Here is a 21,768-nt window from a genome sequence, read left to right on the forward strand (position 1 = left end):
CTAAATAATGCATCATTTCCTAAGAACTATGAATTTTGTGATGAAAAATGTAAAGGTACAAAAGACAACTTTGTATGTCAACAAGACAATTAGTGCATACTGTAAAACACACAGAGGGTGGAAGTCAAATTGCACAAGACTGATTTGTAGCATTTCCTATACTATGTGTACATGTTAAGTAATACTTAAATATGATGGGTTTAAATATGCATTCAAAAATAAAGTGAGCATGATATCACAATCCCAGGGAGCAGCAAGTGTCAACTGTCCTGCAAGGGAGAGGTGCTGAGAGCAGGGAGTGATAGTGACCTCGGTGCCAAGGGACACCACCCTACAGCACCCATACAAGAAGCATAGGGTGGGTCTGGGGATGGCACTCAGACCCAGCCAACAGTCCAGTCCCCAGGCAGGTCCACAGTGAGGAGACAGGTCCTGGGATCAGGCCAGTAAGTCAAATATTTGGGTCATGGTTGAGGCCCAGGTAAACAAGTTATAAGGTCAGGCACCAGCCTACTTACAGCACAGCCCAGGTGAGGACCAAGGACGAGAGCCTGAGCCTAAATTCAGCTCCTGAGCAAGGTGGGGAACCCCCAGAACACCACACTCCACCCACCCACCCCCATCTCCCTCAGCACTTTTCACGGCAGTTAGAACCAAGGTCTCAGCCTCATTGTACCAGGCCTGGCCTTTACATACAGGCAGGCAGACCACAAAATGTGCACGTAACGGTGTGGGGACATGGCAGCAGGAGGTTCATTCCTGGCCCCAACATGGTGACATGATGTTCTTAAACATCTACTGGTTTATTATCTTCTTTGGTAGATACTTTTTCTTCTAAGAGGTTTTTAAAGTCTGATATCTTTTGTGGAGATGTACTTTATTTTTGTCATTAGTATTTAATAACTCTTATTAATGAAAAGAAAATAATCTTTAAGATACTGGACTAGAATGCAAATAACTTGGGATTCATTTTTGCTTTTAAGACAGTATTAACTGTTATAATGTTACTGATTACTTATTTTAAAATACAAATATTGTGAAAGAACACATTTTACCAGTGAAACCGAAGCCTGTATATGATACCAGAACTATGCACAACCACATGAATGAAGGGAAAAATATATTATAAGTGGGCAAGAATTCTTCTGCATTAGACATGCAATAGCTTTCTTTGTGAAGTGTCTAAAAAGAAAAATAACATTTTATAAATATCTGTTTTAGTAACCCCTGAGAAAATCTCATTATGAAAAGGTGTGTCAAGAGGTTGCTGAATGTAGGGTTTCTAAATATACAGTAATACAGAGCGTAGACTTCCACTCCTGAAAATAGTGACAGGTGTAACGGTACCTATAATGGATATAAGAGTTTGACACTGATAACTTAAAAGAAAAAATGCTAAACGATCCAAAACTGCACATTTGATGGCATATTATTTGCCGAGTATCATCAAACATCATGAGATTCTGAAGATAATGGAATGGTATCAAAATTCAGAGACTATAAGTATTCTTTAAGAAGGCTAGTAGTTTTCTTGCAGATCCATGTTCTTGCTTTTTTTTCTATGGGGAATTAGCTCCTGGGGTGGAAATACAAAGACAGAGGAATTAAAAATTAGTATATGTGCCTGGATGGGGCATTAGGTGGTTAGAGTACTTCAACTGTTTGAAGGCAAAATCAGGATTCAGTAATTAAATTAAAGTAAAAATTATTCTGCGTGGAGGATCAGAATGTAGTTTTTACGCTTTCTGAGTTTAATAATTTAAGCCTCAAGTTTGTTACTCTTACTACTATTTAGTCATACTCCACACCTTTCTGGTGTCTTCAGAGGCTTAAACAGTGCTGGTCACTCTGCTGCACAAAGGTCATTGGGACAGGTTCATATGCAGAGTGATTTACTAATCTAAACTTTAGATGTTTCCATCCCAATTTAGGTGACAATAGGAGAGACTGAATTAAACCCTTTGATATTATTCTATAATTTTCAACAGTTCACTGAGTCATTTAATATTCTCCAGCTCATGGTTTCCAACAACAGTACCTTTCTTGTCCTACTTTGATCTTTCAGCATAGCCCAAAATATGCCTCAAAATATTTTTGAAGTACATGGGGGAAGAGGAGGACATTGAAAGAAATGATGTAATTAAAGCAGTATCATAATCCATGTGCACTTTAGAGACAGACCAGGTATATGTAGGTATAGAAATATACACATCCACATCATTCCATATGCTGTGTAAAAATGAAAACAATGTAAATAAACCTCAAAATATAAATGCTATTGTTTATTTTTAGTAAATGGCTTCCTTTGTAAGATACTGTTTACTCTTTACAATAATTTTCTCATCTGTAAATGTCAGATTAGAGGCCACTATTTTAAAGTGTAAGGGAAATATAGTGACAAAAAAAAAAAAATATAGAAGTGAGAAAAAACATTGTATTTAAGGCAAGTTAAACTGTCACTAACAAATCTACTGACAATTTCTAAGGTATTAAACATCATGTTATATTTTCATCATTTTCAGTGTGACTCCAAGAATAAGCTTCATAATCTTATTTTGTTATTCCTTCTATTCTGTAATCACATATCTCCATGCAATTAAAAATTGCCTTATATACTGATAGGTCAAAAGAGGCTTTTCTATAAAATAAATAGTCCTGTAGGACTCTGTATTTTGCTGGCTTTGACTGTGACACATCAAAACCTCCAAGCACATGATTAAGGACCTTTGGTTTTCAGCTATATATTTTGAAAACTAAGGTTTTAATTAAGTGTTTTGCTGACTGCATGGGAACATAAAAGAGGTGATGACGCACCTGTACGTTTTCTTCATTGAAGCCATAATTCATATGCCTACATCTTCAGAATATCTACTTTTATCATAAATTAATGATAATTCAGTATCAGGAAAACATCTACGGAAGAGCTTAGGACTAGAGCTTAGATGTTCTGGTTTATTTCTCAGTTTTGTCATAGGTGTTGTACCTTAACTTGGTTATTATTCATTTTTGTGAACAGAGGGAGGGAATATGGAAACTCTGCTTTTAAGCTTGTTTTCTTTCATAAGCAAGTACAATGAAATGTACTAAATGAAAATAAAATCTTTAGCAGGAATGGAAATAGGAAAAATCTGACTTCAGTTACAGTGGTGTAGTTCTGATCAGTTAATTGGACTTATTCTAGTTTCACATAGTGTAATTAGATGTAGACCTTGCTTTGTTGTATATTTTCTAGTTTTGTAATGAGGCTTTACTATGAAACTGTATTTGATGTGAAAACAGACATAATTTTCTTTGTTTGAATTCCTAGGCTTTCATGGAAAATACAGATGAACCTTGAGAAACAAGTGTTCCGAAGCTATCCTCAGTACTAAAGCAGATGTGAAACACAACTCCTATTTGCCAGGTGAAACAATGACTACAAAATCAGCAGTTTGCATGTTAGCATGCTTTCTTCAACTATGCACCGTAAATGCTCAGGTAATATGTGAGAGGCAAATGACTGCTGAATGGCGAGTTGAACCAAAACCTAGTGTAATAAAATGGACACCAAGGGAAAACTTCTGCTCAGACTTTTACACTGAATGCTGGAATATGAATAAAAGTATTACTGGGAAAATCTCAGAAGAACAAGAGCTCAGTATCCCTCAGATATGCCCCTTACAGCTTCAATTAGGTGACAGTCTTTTCATCTCCTCTGAGCCATCCTTTCAGTCCTATGGAATGAATTTGGTAAATGTTTCCAAGGAAGAATTTATTAAGTGCCCGAAAGCTGATTTTCTTCAAGAGCAGTTGATTTTTGTTTGTCAAGTAAGAGGACTGCACCAAGTTGACCCTAAATGGCTTGGTGTTGGAACTCATTACTTTGCAGAGCTTCCTAAGAGAGGTCCGCTATTGTGCAACATAGGCCTTCGTCTGAATGTAACTGTGAAGCAGCAGTTTTGCCAACAGTCTCCAAATGCACCATTATGCTCTGGGCATGGAAAATGTCTAAGCCATGTTTGGGAAAAAGCATATAATTGCCATTGTTTCTCACAGTATTCTGGAAGATTCTGCCAGAAGTTTGATATGTGTTCCAGTAAACCTTGCCACAACAATGCCTCCTGCAGTGAGAAATCAGAACTTTCTGGAGAGTCTTACCAATGCACATGTCCTCCAAAATTTTCAGGTATTTCTTTTCCCCTCTAGGAATCAATGTTACATAGATAATACATTTTCTTTAATGGATAATGATACAGTGAGTACATTGTTAACAAGTTTTTTGTATAATTTGATTGTCCATTGTCACTACCACACCTGCACTGAGTCTTTTTTACATGTAGTCATTTATAGGAGACCATACAGTCATTTCAAGACAGTTTGTACGTGCTTACATCCATGTATGTATTGTGAGGAAAAATAGAACAAGTTCTTATCATGCTTCTTTCCCACTTAAGCATGAGCCATAGCTAAGTACTTGTGAACTCACAAAAGTAACTGATGTTTTTGTTTGTTCAGCATTTCAAGTTCTTACACCAAATAACATGTCATTTGGAGTAAGGTCCCCCGAAATAGCTAAACAAACTGCTGAAAAACAACAAAGGGTTTGGTTGAAATTAACATTTCATTCAACCAGCCACAAAATCTTTCATTTCAGTTTAAAGAACTTTTAAATTACATAAGAGAATTTTTTTATCAAAATTTGTTTCTAATTGAAAAGTCAAACATTTAATTAGAAGAGCAAGCAAAACAAAATATTCTTTTCTTCCAGATTGTTTTGTACTGTAAAGGAGTTTGCTAAACACACCGTTATCATCAAATTAAATATTTTCCAAATGAGAAAAAAATCACCTAATTCTGTCTAGAAAATATTGCAGTCCTTACCCAAAACCTATTGGAGAAACCAAATCTGGGTTTCAGATTGGACTACTAGAGAGCACAGCATGATTAGATACATTCTTATCTAACTGTTATGTCTATTTCATGGAGGAAGAAAAAAGGGATGAAGGAAATGCTGGGTATATTGTTCCTACAATCAGATCAATGGAGTTTGGGAATCCTTAAGAAAGTACCAGAAATATTCATTCACATCACATAAAGGATTATTGGTGCTCTTTCTGTACTTGTGGAGCAGAATTCTAGCAATGTTCCTTTGATAAACTGCACTTCTGTGTTCTCACAATAGTGATGCTATGCTGTTAAACAAAACCGATGAGTCAGGAACGAGTGAGGTTCACAGAACGTAGAAATAGTTATATTGCCTAAAGTTTACTGTAGCTTAGTTTTAATTGCTTTTTAAACTGCATAATAATTTGGTTACTGATGCATTTGCAAATAGAAGATTATGCAGTTATAAACAAGTCAATGTTATCAGAAAAATATTTTTATAATTATTCAAATCTTAGTAAAATTTAAAATATTGATGATATGCAGTATGTTTTCTACTCCTTTTATGATCTCTGTGGGCTATGTAAAAAGCTTTGAAAATAATATCAAAAAGTCTCTGGTACTATTATAATTTAAGTTAATGGCGAGATTCACAAGCAATTATGTTAAAAGCTATCATCATGCTTAACATTATCAACAAACAATGCTTAAAATATTCTGTTAGCCTATATGGAGCAGTGATGGATAATGCTATAATTTTGTACTGGCAATACAGGTCCAGTAAATAAGCTGTGTGTATACAAAAAGGACTATGAGATTAAACCATCATATGTTACAGACATGGCTACACAAAAGCAAGGGAGGAAAAAAGTGCCTCACATAATGTAAGTTCTATTAGAGATTTGAAAAATTGTTGAAGTGTGAATAATGTCATAGCAACAATTCAAGTGGCAAGCATAATTATATGGTATTTAGACCCATATGCTGTAATAACATAAACAATGTATTCCAGAAAGCTGCATATTAAGAAAAATTCAGTCAAATCAGACTACACATGAGTACATCTTTTGTTTGCAGTGCTGGAAGAAACTGTAAGCTAGATTAATGCCAAAAAGAAACAAACACTACTTATAGCGTTTCTGCCTTTTAAGCTCTATGTGAATTTGTAACTTTATGACGGATGAGGTTCAGCACAGTAGCTTGTATTACAGCAGCTGAAAATCTTTCTGCCTTGCTTTAGAACTTCAGTAATTTTGGTGAAAATTAGTGACCAACATTAGCACAAATACCTATCTATCAATCCACCTACCTATTAAATATAATGTTATACTTCAATGTAAGTTTGACATTTCAGGAAAAAAAAAAAAATTACTAAAGTTCAATCTTCCTATTATCCCTTTTAAATAGGTAAAAACTGTACAGAAATAGTTGGACAGTGCCAGCCACATACATGTTTCAATGGTAACTGCAGCAATGTTACTCCAAACACTTTTCTTTGTGAATGTGACAATGGCTTTACAGGTAAGAAAAGCCTTTGTTTCCTGTCTTATAGTAGTTGTTTCCGGTGTTTTAATAGTAGTGCAAATATTTGCTTTATTAAAACCGTTATTTCAGATGATTGTGGCACAGTCTGTAATTTCCTCAGATTTTTTTTTTAATTAGGATTTGTAAAATAAAGAAATCAGACTTCCATGTGACCATTCCAAAATACTCATGTACTGAAGTAAAACTGTATAAATGATAGAGTCTTTTCATGACTAGATCCCATCCATGAGTTCCTTTGTCCTATTGGCAGTATGACAAAGGAAGTCTCATAATCAATAACTGAGAGTTCCTAATAGAGAGCTCTTGCTGGATGATTTAGAATGATCATGACACCTGTATTCATAAGTTCAGCATCCTCTTAATAGATGTGCTAGGAAAAATATAGAAGTAACTTAAAGAATCAATAATCTCATGATTTATTGGTGTGTCTTGATAAAAACAAATAAACAAAACCAACCAAACAAGAAAACCCACCACACAGCCAAAAAACCCAACTCTCAGAAGCTAATCTGTTTACTTAGGATATACTGGACAAATAAGATGCTTTCATGAGAAAAGCTTGAATCATAAACTGTAAAGGCATCCTATTGTAAACACTTTTTCTTGGGACTTAGAATAGCATCCAAACTTAAAACAGTATTAATCCTTGTACTTCACAGCAGAGATTTACTGTGTTAATATAAGAAAAGTAGCAATACACAGAAGATTTTTTTTAACAATGTTAAAAAGTTAAATGTAAAAAAAAGTTAAAATACTTTTAATTAAGTATAAAGCTAGCACTTGAATATCCAAGGACAGTAACATTTTTTAATATGTCTCTTTCTTGGAGGTATCAGTTATACCTGCCAATCATAAACAAATAATTGCATTGAAATGCAGAGTTAAAAGAAAAAAAAAAGAAAAGAAGAAAACAAAAGAAAGAAAAAAAAAAAAAAGAAAAAAACCCCAAAACCACACCAAAACACAAACCAAAACAAAACCATAAGGGGGTTAGAGGGATCCAAGAGCCAATCTTTCTTTTCATAGTGAAAGACTGAACATTCTTGTTGACATTTTAGTTAAGTCTGTGTAGAAACATAGCTTTAAAAATGGGATAGACATACTTAATTCTAAATTCCTAGTAGATCCGTTTTATATTACTCTCCTTTTTCTCCCTTCACTGTAGAGGGCATCATGGTCAACGTCATTCTGAGAAAACTGAAAAACCCCTTTCTTCAAAGGAGAAATGTCTATTAGTAAAGTTTTCTACAACTATCTTTTCCCCCACACATGGTTTATATCTTTTTAGAACCCTTATTCTTGTCCCTCTCATTGAAATGGTGCAGGTACATTGTTTTTGAAAATTTCCCCACAAAAATCTTTTGTTTCCTTGCAATTTTGACCTAATGAAGGAGTGGAGGAGACAGGAGAAACCCCCTCCCAGATACAGTAAAGCCCAACCCCTAATGACATGAAAAGAGTTCAATACACTCAACTCTAGTGGACGGCAGCAACCATTGCAATCTACTCTCCAGGTAGCTGGTAAGGATGGCAAAGAAGAAAAAGAGACTATGAGTGTGAGTTAGCTCCCTTTTTATTCCTTAGTTAACCAAAAGAAAATGAAGAATACTGTCTTGTTTCTGAGCCTAAGTGTCATGGGACAAGGCAGACTTTCATTAATTTCACTCTTTTTACTTGCTATGATATAAATATCCTCAGGTCCTGTTGTAACAGGAAGTATATAGCATGTCAGCATACCTTGCAATAGGAGTGGTTGACTAATCTACAGTATAATTTTGCAATTATTTTCTTACTAAATGTGGTTAGATTATATCTACATTTCTTTCTGTGATCCTGTGTTTGCTAACACTATAGCAATTCCAATAAAAGTTACCTAAAATATCCCACTTGAAAACAGACATTTTTCTATGAAAACAGACATTTTTCTACTGTTTTTACATTGCAGCTGAATTGTGTTCTCAGGTAAGATAAGTTGTGCAATTATGAATTTTGTATCTTAAATGCTATTTTAAGTGTGTGATGCTGGCAGCAAATTCAAAACATCCTTCTGCACAGAAAACACAAACATAATACCGAGATTGTGCAAGTTATGTTTAGGATTTAATAAACTTTGACATACCTTTTTCCAAAATGAGGTATGACACTGCAGTAACTAGTTCACATAATCTGAATGAAAGTATGAAATATTCTTGTTACTGTAAATTTGAGATGCAAGTAAAAATATATTTTAATTATTTTATATTAGATTTATTATTATTTACAAGCATTTATCAAAAATAAGTAAAGATTGTGTTGTTTAAATTGTGTTCACTATGGTAGAATGAATCTATTGTACTAACAAAGTATATGTTGGTCAGTTATGTATTTTCATTTTTTATTAGTTGTATAGTTCACTCATAGAGCTCTAAAAACTCTCTTTACTCTTTCCTGAAAGAACATTTTTAACATGTGAATAACAAACCACTAACGTTAGGCATGCCATTATTGTTATAATTACATACTCCAATTCGTACCAGAATTTGCATCATTAGACTTATTAAAGAATGTTTAGAGGAAGGGGATCTGAGAAAAACAATGGTGGAGTGGGTGTACAGAGGAAGTGTAAAATTGATTGTGAGAAGTTGCTGGTCAGCCCACTTCTGTAACTGAGCCCTGCACTGAATCACTGTAGTCTATTCAATTCTTATTATTAAATCCTTTCTAAACTCTTTTACCATGTAATCTCACCCCCCTCCCATCTGTGAGTGCTGAGAATTCAGATGCCAGAAACTGGAGAGACAAAGTGACTGATTTTGAGGTTCGCAACTGGAGTTAGACCACGGGTGATAGTGGCCCAAATGTCTGTGGTGCCAGAAGCTGGAGTGAGAGGGTCTCAGCATCACCAGCTGAAGGGAGATTGCGGGAATCTGTGTCTACAATGAGTGAAGTTAGTGCCAGCAACTGGTATCAGACCGAGTGATGGTGTTTCTCACGCCTAGTGCCAGTTGCAGCAGATGAGAGTCCCAGCATCAAGAAGTAGAGAGGGTACCAAGACTGACAGGGCCTGTGTGCCTGGGCACGAGCCACCGGGAAGAGCAGAACATTTGTATTTTCCCTTAACCTGGTGTGTAGGCGCATCTGTGTGTGGGCATGTGTAATTCATTAGCAGACTTCATGATAGTCTATCCAGTGTTTAGGGATCCTGGGAATTGGGCATTAATATTGGGTGAGCTGAGTTCCCATGCTACTATTCGAAGGGTCCACAAATGTGTCTGTCCTTTTGAACTAGAGAGTAAGGGGCTGTGTGTTTTCACTAGCAAGATTCAACTCTTATCAGTCAGAGGAAGACTGGGTTTTGTCTGTTTGTACATATGTTTTATGTGAGTTCTGGTGGTGGTATATGCGGTTGTTGTTAAAGGCAGTGCCCTGTCTGTGGGCAGTCTATGTATCTGCAGGTGTTAGTATCCTTTGTGTGTGTACGTCTCTGGCATGTTCATCTTTGCTACTCATTGAGCCTGCAAAGCAGAAAGCAACAGCTACATCCATTGGTCTAGGACAGAGGGACTCCCAGATCCCTGGATGTACTGGGCTCCAGCAGCTGGGAAGGAGGCTCCTCAGGCTCCAGGGTTCACTAGAAGAGGTGCTTTTTATACACCCCCTAATAAAAAAGATGTCTTAGAAATTCTGATGGATGTTGTGGTCCTGATCTGAATATGCACAGAAAATCAGTGTGGCTCATTCACAGCCTACAGGAAATGGCAGTATTTTAATTATCTCTGTAATAGTAATGCTTAGTGTGCTTACCCTAGATTGTGTTTGGTGGATTAAGAGCAGTAGTTTTCTGTTTGAATGTATTTTGTCGAATCGGGGGGACGGGGGACAGAGGGGGGTCGGGGGTGGGATGGGGATGACTTGTTACTACTTAAGTGGGAAGATGGGAGGTAAGAGAAGTGATTAAAACCCAAACCTCTGTAGAGCACTTGGGATTATTGGTTTTTTTCCACATATTCCTGTAAAGGAGACCTCCATTTTCTGCCTTACCCAATGGTCCAATTAGCCTCTTTACAGGCCATAATGATTTCCCTTCTCACTTGTGGGACAGGAGATGCTATAAGAATGAGGTGGTTTTGCTTGGAGCCACTTATTAGAGCTTCCAACATCCAGGTGCTTCAGTTTAAAATGGTTGGTTTGCTTAATCAGTGAATTACAGCCATTTTACTTTGAAAAAGATCATAAATGTTAAAGGACTTGACTATACATACATATGGACAGAAGAATTTATTGTTTGTGCAGTTACTGTTTTAACAGCCTAATGGTTCTATTTTTCTAATAATAACATAGCCCAAAATAATACTTAAAGCTTTATTAATAATACCGCTAAAATATGATACAAAAAATCCTTACTGCTATCTATTTTTTTTTTACTTTGGCATTATACTCAGTTTTCCAGTGCTCCTCTTGGTCCCAAGAGCAATATATCATTCTCCGTCAAGAAAAGGAGGCAGGATTTGCAGTAAGTCAGTCATCAGCACCCTGAGGTCTTCATCAGGGGAAGCGTGACATTCATACTGGAAGTTTCTCCCCTGTCAGTCAAGGGTCTATCTCAGCCTACTTTTACATGTTTTCAAGTCATTATCTGCTTCCTTCTCCCAGTCTCCCAGCTGCAGCCTGGCAGCGGTCCTCAGCCACTTCTCACGAAGGGCAAATGTTTGTCAGACCATGTCTATGGTGGGGTGGAGGTCATCTCCTCCCCACAGGTGCCATTCCCAGAGCTGGAGCAGGGGAGCCAGCAGTCACTGGACTCAAGCACAGGGATTAAAACAAACCAGAGAAGTCTTGAGCCCTTGCACTGTCAAGGCAGCACAAAGCTCAGCCTGAGGAGATATTCCTGCTGAGGAATTTGTTTTTGAGCGTTTCTCTAAGGGGCAGGGATCATAGCAACAGGGATGTGGGAATGGGGAAGAGGACAATTACAGATTATGTTTTCCCCTGTTACTTTATTCTCATTTGTGATTTGTTTTGTTTGAATTTTTTTTTTGTTTGGTTTGTTGTTTTTTTTTTTAACTGACTGACTATGACTTAATAAAAGTTTTTCAAGGATGACAGTTTCCTCACACAAAGCTGTAGACTGTGGGGATTATGATCCTGAGTTGTAAAAACATCCTGTGAAATATTCCCTGATCGTTTCTCAATGTCACTAGAATAAAGAAAGCGTTTTGGCCGTTTTTATGAGTGACAGTGAAATGGCCATAGTTCTTTTAGTGTCAAGGAAGAAAATGCATGTTGTATAAGGGGGTTTTAATGAAGTTAATGTGAATTTTCTAATTGCATAATTTAATGTGTATTTCATGCTTGTTTCAAAAGTATCATAAAATCTGTGACAGCATGTCCTGAATAAGAATTTTTCTCTCTCCCATGATTTAAGTTTCATAAAAAATATATATTTTTTACTGTAAAATACATTCTGTAGGAGAAATCCAGCTGATTTTTTTCTTTGCCCTTTCTACAGCTTATTTTTAACCTACTTTTAAAACAATTTCAAGTAGAAATTTCAAAGTTATAATTTTAATCTGCCTCAGCATCCTTTGTTACATTTAACCTCTGCCATAAACTACTGCTTACTAACACTTTGTTCTATTGTAGTTTCACCATGGTCCACAGGCAGTACTTGTCCTCACTTTTTGTGTAACCAAGTGAAGTGACTTAATGACAGATGAAACTGATCTGATGATTAAGAGCTCTTCTTCAGACTACATACCTATCCTCTGCCAGAGACCATAATATCTGTCAGTCACAAAGGACCCAGATTTTTAACATTTAACTCACAAAGGACCCAGATTTCTAACATTTATCAAAATGTTAAGCCCATCTCCCTGTTCTCTGATCCAGCTACTATGCATGCTTCTTTAGCAATTGTTTTAAATTCAGAGACCGTGAGTTCACGTTGCATTCACATCATGTTTGATTAGGGTACCTTAATGAAGACAATGTTATCTAGGGACTTGTGTTTCCAGGGAGTGATTCAGGGAACTGAGGCTCCAGAGACACTACTGATACTACTTCAGCAATGAAGGAATATTCTAGTTTGAAAGTTAAGGCAAATGCCCTTAAGTTAGGTGATGAGAGTATGTGACAGGACTTTTCATATGTCCTTTGAGGCTAAAGCAGTTTAGGCAATTGTCACTTGACTGCCAAATAACTTTAATACAAATAGCTATAACTTACTCTTACAAATACAATACAGGTCAATCTATCTTAGCTAGTAATAAAGATACATACACAAGAAAGACTTGTCGAAACTACATGGAATGACATGAATTAGTTTGTCTGATCTATTTAAGTTGTCTTAAATATACTCTTCTGGCATGGTTTCATAACACACTTCAGTAGGCTGTTTTTCAAAACTTCCTATAAGTCTTTATAATATTCCTGTATCACACAATATATTTTTCCTTTTTTAATAGAAACACATAATTGATTTATAAATAATTTTCATATTCATTTCAGAATATCAACTCAGCTCTAACTATACTCAATCAATATAATGATTGACTATACCTCTGATACCATATTACAATAGACAATTTAGTTACTCTAGGACTACACCAGACTTGTAAGCTTCTGGGATTTAATGTTAAATACTAAATAGAGTAGCTTCAATTACTAAGCAGCTCACTCATCCTTTCAAAGTTAGCTAACTTGCACAAAAGTTTCCCTATTATTAATGTTAGGTCAAGGCAAATTCCAGTGACCATTCCCAAGGTCATTTTACATTTACATTTACATTTAAATTCACATTTAAATGTAAATCAAGACCTTGGAAAGTAAATTGTACATTTTGCTGACACCTAATCTAATATGCCAACTAGTAAGTCTTTAACAAAGTGAATGGTAACAAATTATTAGAAAAAACTAGGGAATATTGCTGACCATGAGATGAATAACAATACTTGGTTCTACAGCAAAAAGTGGAAATTGCCTTATTATAAGAGAAGAAAGACTGTCAGCTCTAAAATAATTTGGAAATACACAGCAATGAGCAAACATTAGTGGGTGCTGTACCTATATCAAGTATATTGCTTATAAGATGCTTTGGAGATGAGTGCTTGAGCTGTGATGGAGTGAAAAAGTTCGATGAAATGCAGGGCAGAATACTAAAAGATGACTTAGTTCAGGAAATGTTTTTTTCCTTGACTTTTCAGTTTTGTGAAAGTATATTGTTTGTTCAATATTGGCAACACTATCGTCTTAAAAATTGGGATGAAAGAAGTATATTTATAACTTTCAGTTTCTATTTAATTATCTGGGCTTGACAAAAGATATTTATCCTGGTATCATTATTTGAAACTTTATTTTCTATATTTTTACGAATTAAATGCTCCCTACAAAATAAAACCCAGACAGTTGGTTTAATAGCTGCTTGGTTTTAAAGCAAAATAATGGAGAATTTTTTTTACTGTCTCAAAATTCATTAAACACTATGTACTAACCATATTTTGGCTTTATGTTAGTGTCCATAGAACATATTGATCTGTAGAAGATACTTTTTATGAAGGCAGATATATGACCACTCATGTTATTTATAATAACCGATGTGACAGTTTGGTTCAAGGTAAAGTAAATTCCTGGTACTCTGTTATCTTCCTGCCCCAACCAATTCCCGCCCCCCCCCCCCCCCCATCCCCAGTGAATAATTTTCCAACATGTTCCTCTTCAGGGAAGGGCTTTCCCTACAAGTTTATTAATATAATACTACACAATTAATTTCTAACTTTTTTTTATTACTCCTATTAAATCTATTTAGTTTTTTAATAAGTGATTGTGGGTTTTTTAGTAGTCGGAGAAACAATGTTAAGTAAATTAAATCACTAAAGCAATGGCACTATACACTTCATCTGAATGAGTTTGTTGTGAGATTACAGAGCTTCCATTATTTTAAGTAATACAATTCTTTATTCTAACCCATTAGATCCCTTTTTTTCCTTTCTACATTATCACCCTGTGCAGAAATGAGGTGATTGAATATAACAAATTATTATCAGGCTGGAAATCAGACTAAATTATTCTTCTTACAAACAGAAAATCTCTTTATCCTTTGGATACCTGTCCTTCACTAGACATGTTCACTAGTAATTCTTAAATTACTGTCCCTTACTGTAATTTCTGTAATTTTGTAAGGGTTTTTTTTTCAGTTCTGCAAGGAAAACAAAATAATTCCTATACATGGCCTTACAAAACGTAGTGAAAAAAAATATATTTATAGATTTTATCATCTAAGAAATACTGATAGCACTGGACATGGAATTAGAAATAATCAGTAAAAGATATTAGAAAGCAAAGTGACTGAAACTGTAGTGTATGAATGCCCATGGCAGTGAAATACTCAAATTATTCTATTCCCTTTATGACCTCTAAGTTTACCGGTTTTCTCCAAACTCCTTCTGCTAACTGAAAACTCACAAACTTTTTCTACTTTAGTAGTCTGTTAGTACTATGCTTATTTGAATCACAGAACACAATGAGTGCAAGTAGTTGTGAGATAAAAACAACTCCTTGTTATACACAGTTGCACCTCTTCTCCTCCTTACACATCTCAGATGGCTTATGTTTGAAAGAACATGATATTTCATCCTCTAATGACAGCTGGGAGAAGACACACTTGAGTCAGCAGACAGAACAACTCATGACCAAGGCTCTGATGTCAAATACTCATTTATATGGCATCAGCTGACTTAGTCTTAGGTAAGTAGGGGTGGAAAGAGTTTATCCTCTGAGAGCAGCTGGTATTTTTAGTCAGATCCTCAGTGAGCAAAAGTAAGCCTCTTCAAAGATACTATGCAGTCATCATTAACATGTACTTTTAACAGAATGGTTAAGCCCATAAACCTATATATTTATATATCATGGTCTTCCATGCAAAATATTGTCATCAATACCAAGGCTGAACTTGCAGTCCAAGTTCGTAATGCATTCAGTGAATGTCTAGTCAACACAAAATGGAACTAAAAGATTTAATCAACCCAGTGCCCAATGTTTAGAATTAACTGAATCACTCTCCAGGCGCCACTGACTCATATTATCTACTTCACAACTGAAAATAGTGGGAACATGAAGACCACATGCATGCATGCATGCATCATATAAATGTAGGTGTCTTAACCTGAAAAATGAGCTTACCTGTGGCATTCCTCCACAGGCTAAAAATATTATTTCCTCAGAGCAACTGGTCTTAACCTAGATCTTACCCCTAATTATAATAAGTTTCCAGACATTTAGCTCACATATATTTCTTTCTGTCATAGATATCTAAACTTATGCAATACTCTTCAGTGTATCAATGAAAACAAGAACAATGCTGTCATGTTTGCTCTCTTCGTAAATATTATACTTAAAACACCTAGAATTTTAAAAGGAAATTAGCATCCATTTCCACCTTTTCCACATTGTGATGTGGACATGATTAACATTCTTTATTTAAAAAAACCCACCATGCATACATTGCATTTTCATGTTTTTTGTTCGACTGTCTGTGTACAAGCATTGCAATATTCTGACATTACTGCAACTGTGGCTGAAATGCTTCATAGTTGAATTTTATAGAAGCATGAATATTTAATATTTCACTTTTTAAAGATTAAAATCTTGGGAAAGGAAATATAAACTTAAAAAAAATGTCATTCTAAGAATCCATTATAATGATGAATTAACTGTTTTACTTTATAAGAATGTGTGTGCTTTGTGCAAAGTCTTACAAAATTCTCCATACTAACCTGAAATATATTTTTAGCTAAAAGCATTTTTAGGATTATAGGTTTAAATTTTCATTTTGAGTTTCCCAGCTGTAAATCACAATATATAGGAAAAAAACCCAACCAAAACCTTTATATGCAGAATTAGAAAAGATATTTTTTACAGAATTTCTGTAAACCCCTCTGCCTCAAGGGAGGTAAATTTAAAATGCCAATAATGAGATGAGATGAGATATAATATGCCCTCAAATATGAATGGTCTTATATTAGCCTTTCCTCAATAGAGATATCAGAAGTAGAATGCAGGTGAGGAGCAGAAGGATCAGATTTATCTGTGGATCCAGCAGCTTCCTCCCTTTCTGCTAGGCCTAAGATGGGTGATCATGAATAGCTTACAGCAGAAGTCACTGAGAAGTAGATTGTTATGGGCCTGCAGAACTAGGGAAAGAGCAGGTTTGTTTCATGCCACATGTCTAAAAGTAAGTTTCCAGTAAATGAAGATTAGTAGGAAATAAAGTATGGAGTAGCAGATTGCAGAAGAGATGAAAACCTATGGTCAGTGCTGACATACAAGATATAGGGATAACATGAAAGACTGGTAAGAGATAGATGTAATGATCAGGGAAGTGGTCAGTAGTATAGATTAGAAAGAAAACACAGAAAAGTTTGTGTTGTTACTGAGTAGTGAAGAAAAGTAGAGCTGGTAAAAAAAAAAAAAAAAAAGAAAAGAAAAAGAAGCTTTCACTTGTTATGAGGAGTAACTGGTTTAAGGTTGCCCATAGGGTAAATGTTTGGAAATAATTCCAACAAACTAGATTAATATCAGAGCCTTAAATTGTTGCTGTAGTATCAAAAATATCAGTTTTAATAGTTCTGTGAAAACAATTAGACCACTGAGCACACAATAAACATGGAAGTTATTAGAGTCAGGATGGCTTCTGTAAAAGGAAATGCTGCCTCACTTGTCTGCTGAAATTCTCATCCTTAAACATATGGGAAAAGGAAATCCAGTGGATGTTATACATCTGAATTAAAAAAAAAAAAAAAAAAAAGGAAATGCCTTTAATGGTGTTCCACTCAAACATTTAAAACCAAAAAAAAACCCCACAAACCAAAAACCCCCAAACAAACAAACAAAAAAAAAACACAACAAAAAAGCCAAAGAACAACAACAAAGTTATGTGCAACTGGAGGAAAGGATTAAAATCCAGTTATTTTAAAGAAATCAAAAGGTAGGAGTTAAAGTCCATTATTTCAGGATAAAGGCAGGTCAGTTATGCCTTACCTAAACACTAACACTGTGTCTGATTTTATTCAGCATCTTCAATAATGATCTGGAGAAGGGAATGAACAGTGATATTTCCAAATTTGCAGATATAATCATGCTCTTTCAGGTAGCCATCTGGCATGCCAAAACTTAAGAACCCCAGGAGGACTACACAAAACTGAGCAGAAAAAATGACTGATGAGCTTCACTGTAGATAAGTAAAGGATAATAATTCTAGGTGAAAATGATTTAAAACAGCTCCAAATTAAGCTGATTTTTCAGAAACAACTCGGGAAAGAAGACAAAGAGACACAGAAATATTGAGGTTGAAACAGACCTCTTGAGATAATCTACTTCAAACCCCCTGCTCAAGCAGGGTCAGCTACGGAAGGTTGCCCAGGACCGTGCCCATTCAGGTTTTGAGTATGTCCACAGATGGGAACTTCACAATGCCTCTGGGCAACCTGCTCTCGAGTTTGACCTAACTTATAGTAAAAAAGTGTTTTCTTGTGTTCAAATGGAGTTTTGTGTGTCAGTCTGTGCCCGTTCTGTCAGCGTGGACTACTGAGAAGAGTCTGGCTCCCTCTTCTTCATTGTGTCCCATCAAGTATTTATACACACTGATAAGATCCTTCTCGAGCCTTCTCTTTTTCCGGCTGAACAGTCCCAGCTCTCTCAGCCTTCTCTCATATGAAATATGTTTCAGTCCCTTTATCAACTTGGTGATCTTTGAGTTATTGTTTAAAATTTTCTGGAATTATTGTCTCAGCATTGTGTGGCAGCCAGAAAAGCCAACAAATTATTGGCCTTCATCAAGAATGGCATTAAGAACAGGATGGAGGGCACGTGCTGTCACAGGTAAAACCCTGATGTAGTCATATCTTGATTATTGCTGTTTGTTTTTTTCATATATCAAGAAGAATACAGAGAAGTTTGATGAAAATTCTTGCTACTTAAATTTATGGAGGGAGGCAATACCAATGGGCTTAAGAAAGGTTTAGTTAGATTTGCAACCAATGAAAGTATCCTGTAACATCCTTAAGAAGACAGCTGAGGTGATGAGGGAGCATGAAGAGACTGGACCACAAGCAGTGGCCATGTTCACATTTCTCCATGAATTCCAGTTGCTGTGGCCTTTATTGATTTTTCTTTAGAGTTGGGCTGGTATCCAAGTATAACAAAGGCTCAAAACCCTACCTTTCACGGAAAGTTAAAGTAATAGAACAGTGTGATATATTAATTGTTGCACGGAACAACAAATGAAATAAAGGGAGAAAGCGCAAAGATCAAAGGCAAAAATGGAAAAATGGAATAGCAGGGAAAAAGCAGAGCACTCCAGCAGCACCCACTGTTCCACAGAGGTGTCAAAGGAGACAATAGACTCTGCTTAATTGTACTTTGCTCTGGCACTATACATTTGCCACTTTGCCCCAGAGAGGAGTTTTCAGCCCTCCTCATGGATGTCTCCAGAGGACACACTAGCAGGAATCAGCATGGGAAGAAGCACAATCAGTTTATGTATTCATATCTCATGAGACCTCCCCATCTTCCTCATTCTCCAAGAACCTTGCCTGCTACCAATAATCAATATCTTACGCTCCCTCCCCATTCTCCAAGGTCTCTGCATGCCACCCTTGGCAGCTTTGACAGTCTGCCTACTGAGCTGTAAGTGCTTCTGCCACCAAGCAGATCATTCAGCAGTGGCACAGAAGGAGGTGGGTGCTATGGATCACAGTGAATGGTGTGGCTGGGACCTTCTTTTGATATTTGAGGGGCTAGTATCCTTCCTTCCTTCCTTGAGTGAAGGATAGTCTTGTGACTGTGCTCTGAAGAGAAAGTGCAACATATTCCTAGGTGAGTATCGTACCCTGCAGAGTTCTCTGATATGGAATTACAAAAGACCTCTCTATCCTCCAGCTCAATGTGTGTGCAACCATCAGTATTTAGAATACTGCTTGAATGTGGAGCTAGAGCACATGGCAGGGGTCTTGGTCATTGCAGCTCAGTTGGAGAAGGCTAACAGGGCAGGCCAAACTCCCAAGGACAGACAAAAGGGAGACATGAACAGAACTCAGGAAGTGCCACATGGAAATGAGTACCATGCATATGATGAAGACTTCTCGGGATCTAGGGGGAATGGAGAACTCTTCCACTTAGATGCTCTTGCACACCTCCCAGGCCATACCTTCTGTCATAAACCATCTCTGATTATCTCAGAGGCCACCAGCACAGCCACACCACACCACCCACACCACCCCCAGCCATGTTATGATGCACCATGAGTCTCTGCATGGGGTCAGGGAGTAACTGAGAGATAACAAATGCTGCAGTTAAGGTAAGAAAGGAGCTCTAAAAACTGCTGATGTTAGTCAAAGAGAGAGGAGCTCATGCTTCTACTGGTTGAGTCATGCCCACAGAGCAGTTACATGGATAGTCAAATGGAGCTATGTCCTTGAAGGTGGCTGGGCCACAGCTGCTGCCTGACTTTCAGTTTTTGAGCAGTCATCTCACCTTTTTTTTACTCCCCAGTGATTATGAAATTGATTCTGCAAATAATCATCAGAATTCATAATTTTAATGTTATCTATTTTTCTCCTAGAAAGAATATAAATCCAAGTACTATTTATCCCTAGTTGTCATAGCAATTGAGGAGAAAAGCTGAAATCTGACATCAATTTAATAAATTTGCCTTTCATGTGATATATGTGTGTGAAAATACTTCAAACCTATGTATAGATTTTAATTTACTGAAGAAAAAAACTTTGACTAGAATTTAGGAAATATTTTTGTAAAATAAAGTTCTTCAATAAATCCACAGATTTCTTACTAATTAAAAAATAATAATTGTACAACACAACAGTAATCTTTAATTTCACTTTGAAGAATCTTTTGTCTAGATATTTATTGAAAAAAAATCATTGCCTGATTTCAGACATGTGATTCATTATATTTCTTTCAACATTTCTATCTGCATCCTCTCAGTTTTTAATACAATTTGAGATGGTGAAAGGTAAAAACAAAAGTCCATTAGCAACTGGGATGTCATCTAAAATGAAGGTCTGGAGAACTAAGTAAAGACATGCAATGAAGAAGTCATTACGTCTCTCTGATTTGTTTTATCTGAAGTCTTCCTTGCCTAAAAATAGTTTTCTGTAGCCATTTTACCCAGAGAATTAATAAGTCTTTGCTGTGATTTTATGTGATCCTAGTCTTTAGCTGGCATGGCCCTGCTTAATTACCTTTTACCATATTTAAGTAGACTTCAAAGATGATTATTTATCCTCACCATGATGAATACACAAGGATGTTTGTATTCCTGCTCTTCATCTTACAAATGAAAAGATACCAAGATAAAAGACAATTTATATACCTCTCCTTTGAACAAATGAGATGATGAAAATCCAAATCATTTTGCTCTAGGGTATCTTTATCGCTTGAATGAGAAAGAAAGTCACAGTTATTTTTTTCCATGCTCCATCTAGAAGGAAGAAAGAAAGAAAAGGTCCTGGAAAAATCTTGGATCTCTCTGAAATCAAACAAAATTCCACTTTTATTGTGGACAGGATTTTCTTCATTCTGCTTCATCATGGTTTTTTTGCTGAATTACTGATTTTTTTATTTTTATTATTATTCAAGGATTAGGAATAATTAGAATAACAATCTGTGATCATTTTTAAAATGGTTAATTTTTCAGAGTTTTCAATGAAGGTATTGTTCATTTTTTCTCCATGGACAAAACCTGAGTCCTAGCTTTCTTTAGTTAATTAGTACAGACACAAAATGTGGTTCTCAGTAACAGTGTGTTATTTGTCTTGTTGACTGAAGCTCACATAGACTTCAAGAAAAGAAAAGAGCTTCATACAAGTGTTATAAGTTCATATGGATATGCAAGTGTAAAACTAGACTCAATTACATATCTTCCTATGTGCTGTGCTGTATCAGGTCCATAGGCTGTTTCTTTCACACTTCCTTTACATTCCAATCTTAAAATTTTGTGTTTGATGTTACACTTGGGAGAGTCAAAATTCTATTAAAAAGAAAAAAAAAACCAAACAACCAAACCCAGAGCAATAATAACTTTGTGATATAAAAAGAAAAGTAATTACATGTATTACTGTGTGGCCTGCAGTGATTTTTGCTGTGAGTTTCAGTCAATAGTTTATATTGCCAACTTGTTCTAAAATGATACGTTGCAACTGGATTTGAATGAAGTTTCAAGCTGAGATTTCTTATTAGATCAGCCTTCAAAAAAATAAAACTTCCTATGTATGATCCAAATGCTGCATTTTAAAAATACATTAAATATTACGGTAGTAATTGCCTTTTATATAAATGTATACACAATATTGATATTTTAACAAAGCC

At 35.9% G+C, this 21,768-nt stretch overlaps 1 protein-coding gene across 1 annotated transcript in view; it reads left to right on the top strand.

The window, feature by feature from the left end:
• Positions 1 to 3,313: 3,313 nt before the first annotated feature.
• The window catches only part of EYS (eyes shut homolog), an 872,029-nt gene continuing 853,574 nt past the window's right edge, over positions 3,314 to 21,768 (top strand). The window contains exons 1-2 of the mRNA XM_056343434.1: positions 3,314 to 4,165; positions 6,271 to 6,384. Coding sequence (XP_056199409.1) covers positions 3,412 to 4,165; positions 6,271 to 6,384 — 868 coding nt within the window. The 5' untranslated portion in view covers positions 3,314 to 3,411. The remainder of the gene's footprint in view (positions 4,166 to 6,270; positions 6,385 to 21,768) is intronic.

The sequence above is a fragment of the Falco biarmicus genome, chromosome 6, assembly GCF_023638135.1.
Source record: "Falco biarmicus isolate bFalBia1 chromosome 6, bFalBia1.pri, whole genome shotgun sequence".
NCBI classification, from domain to species: Eukaryota; Metazoa; Chordata; class Aves; order Falconiformes; family Falconidae; genus Falco; species Falco biarmicus.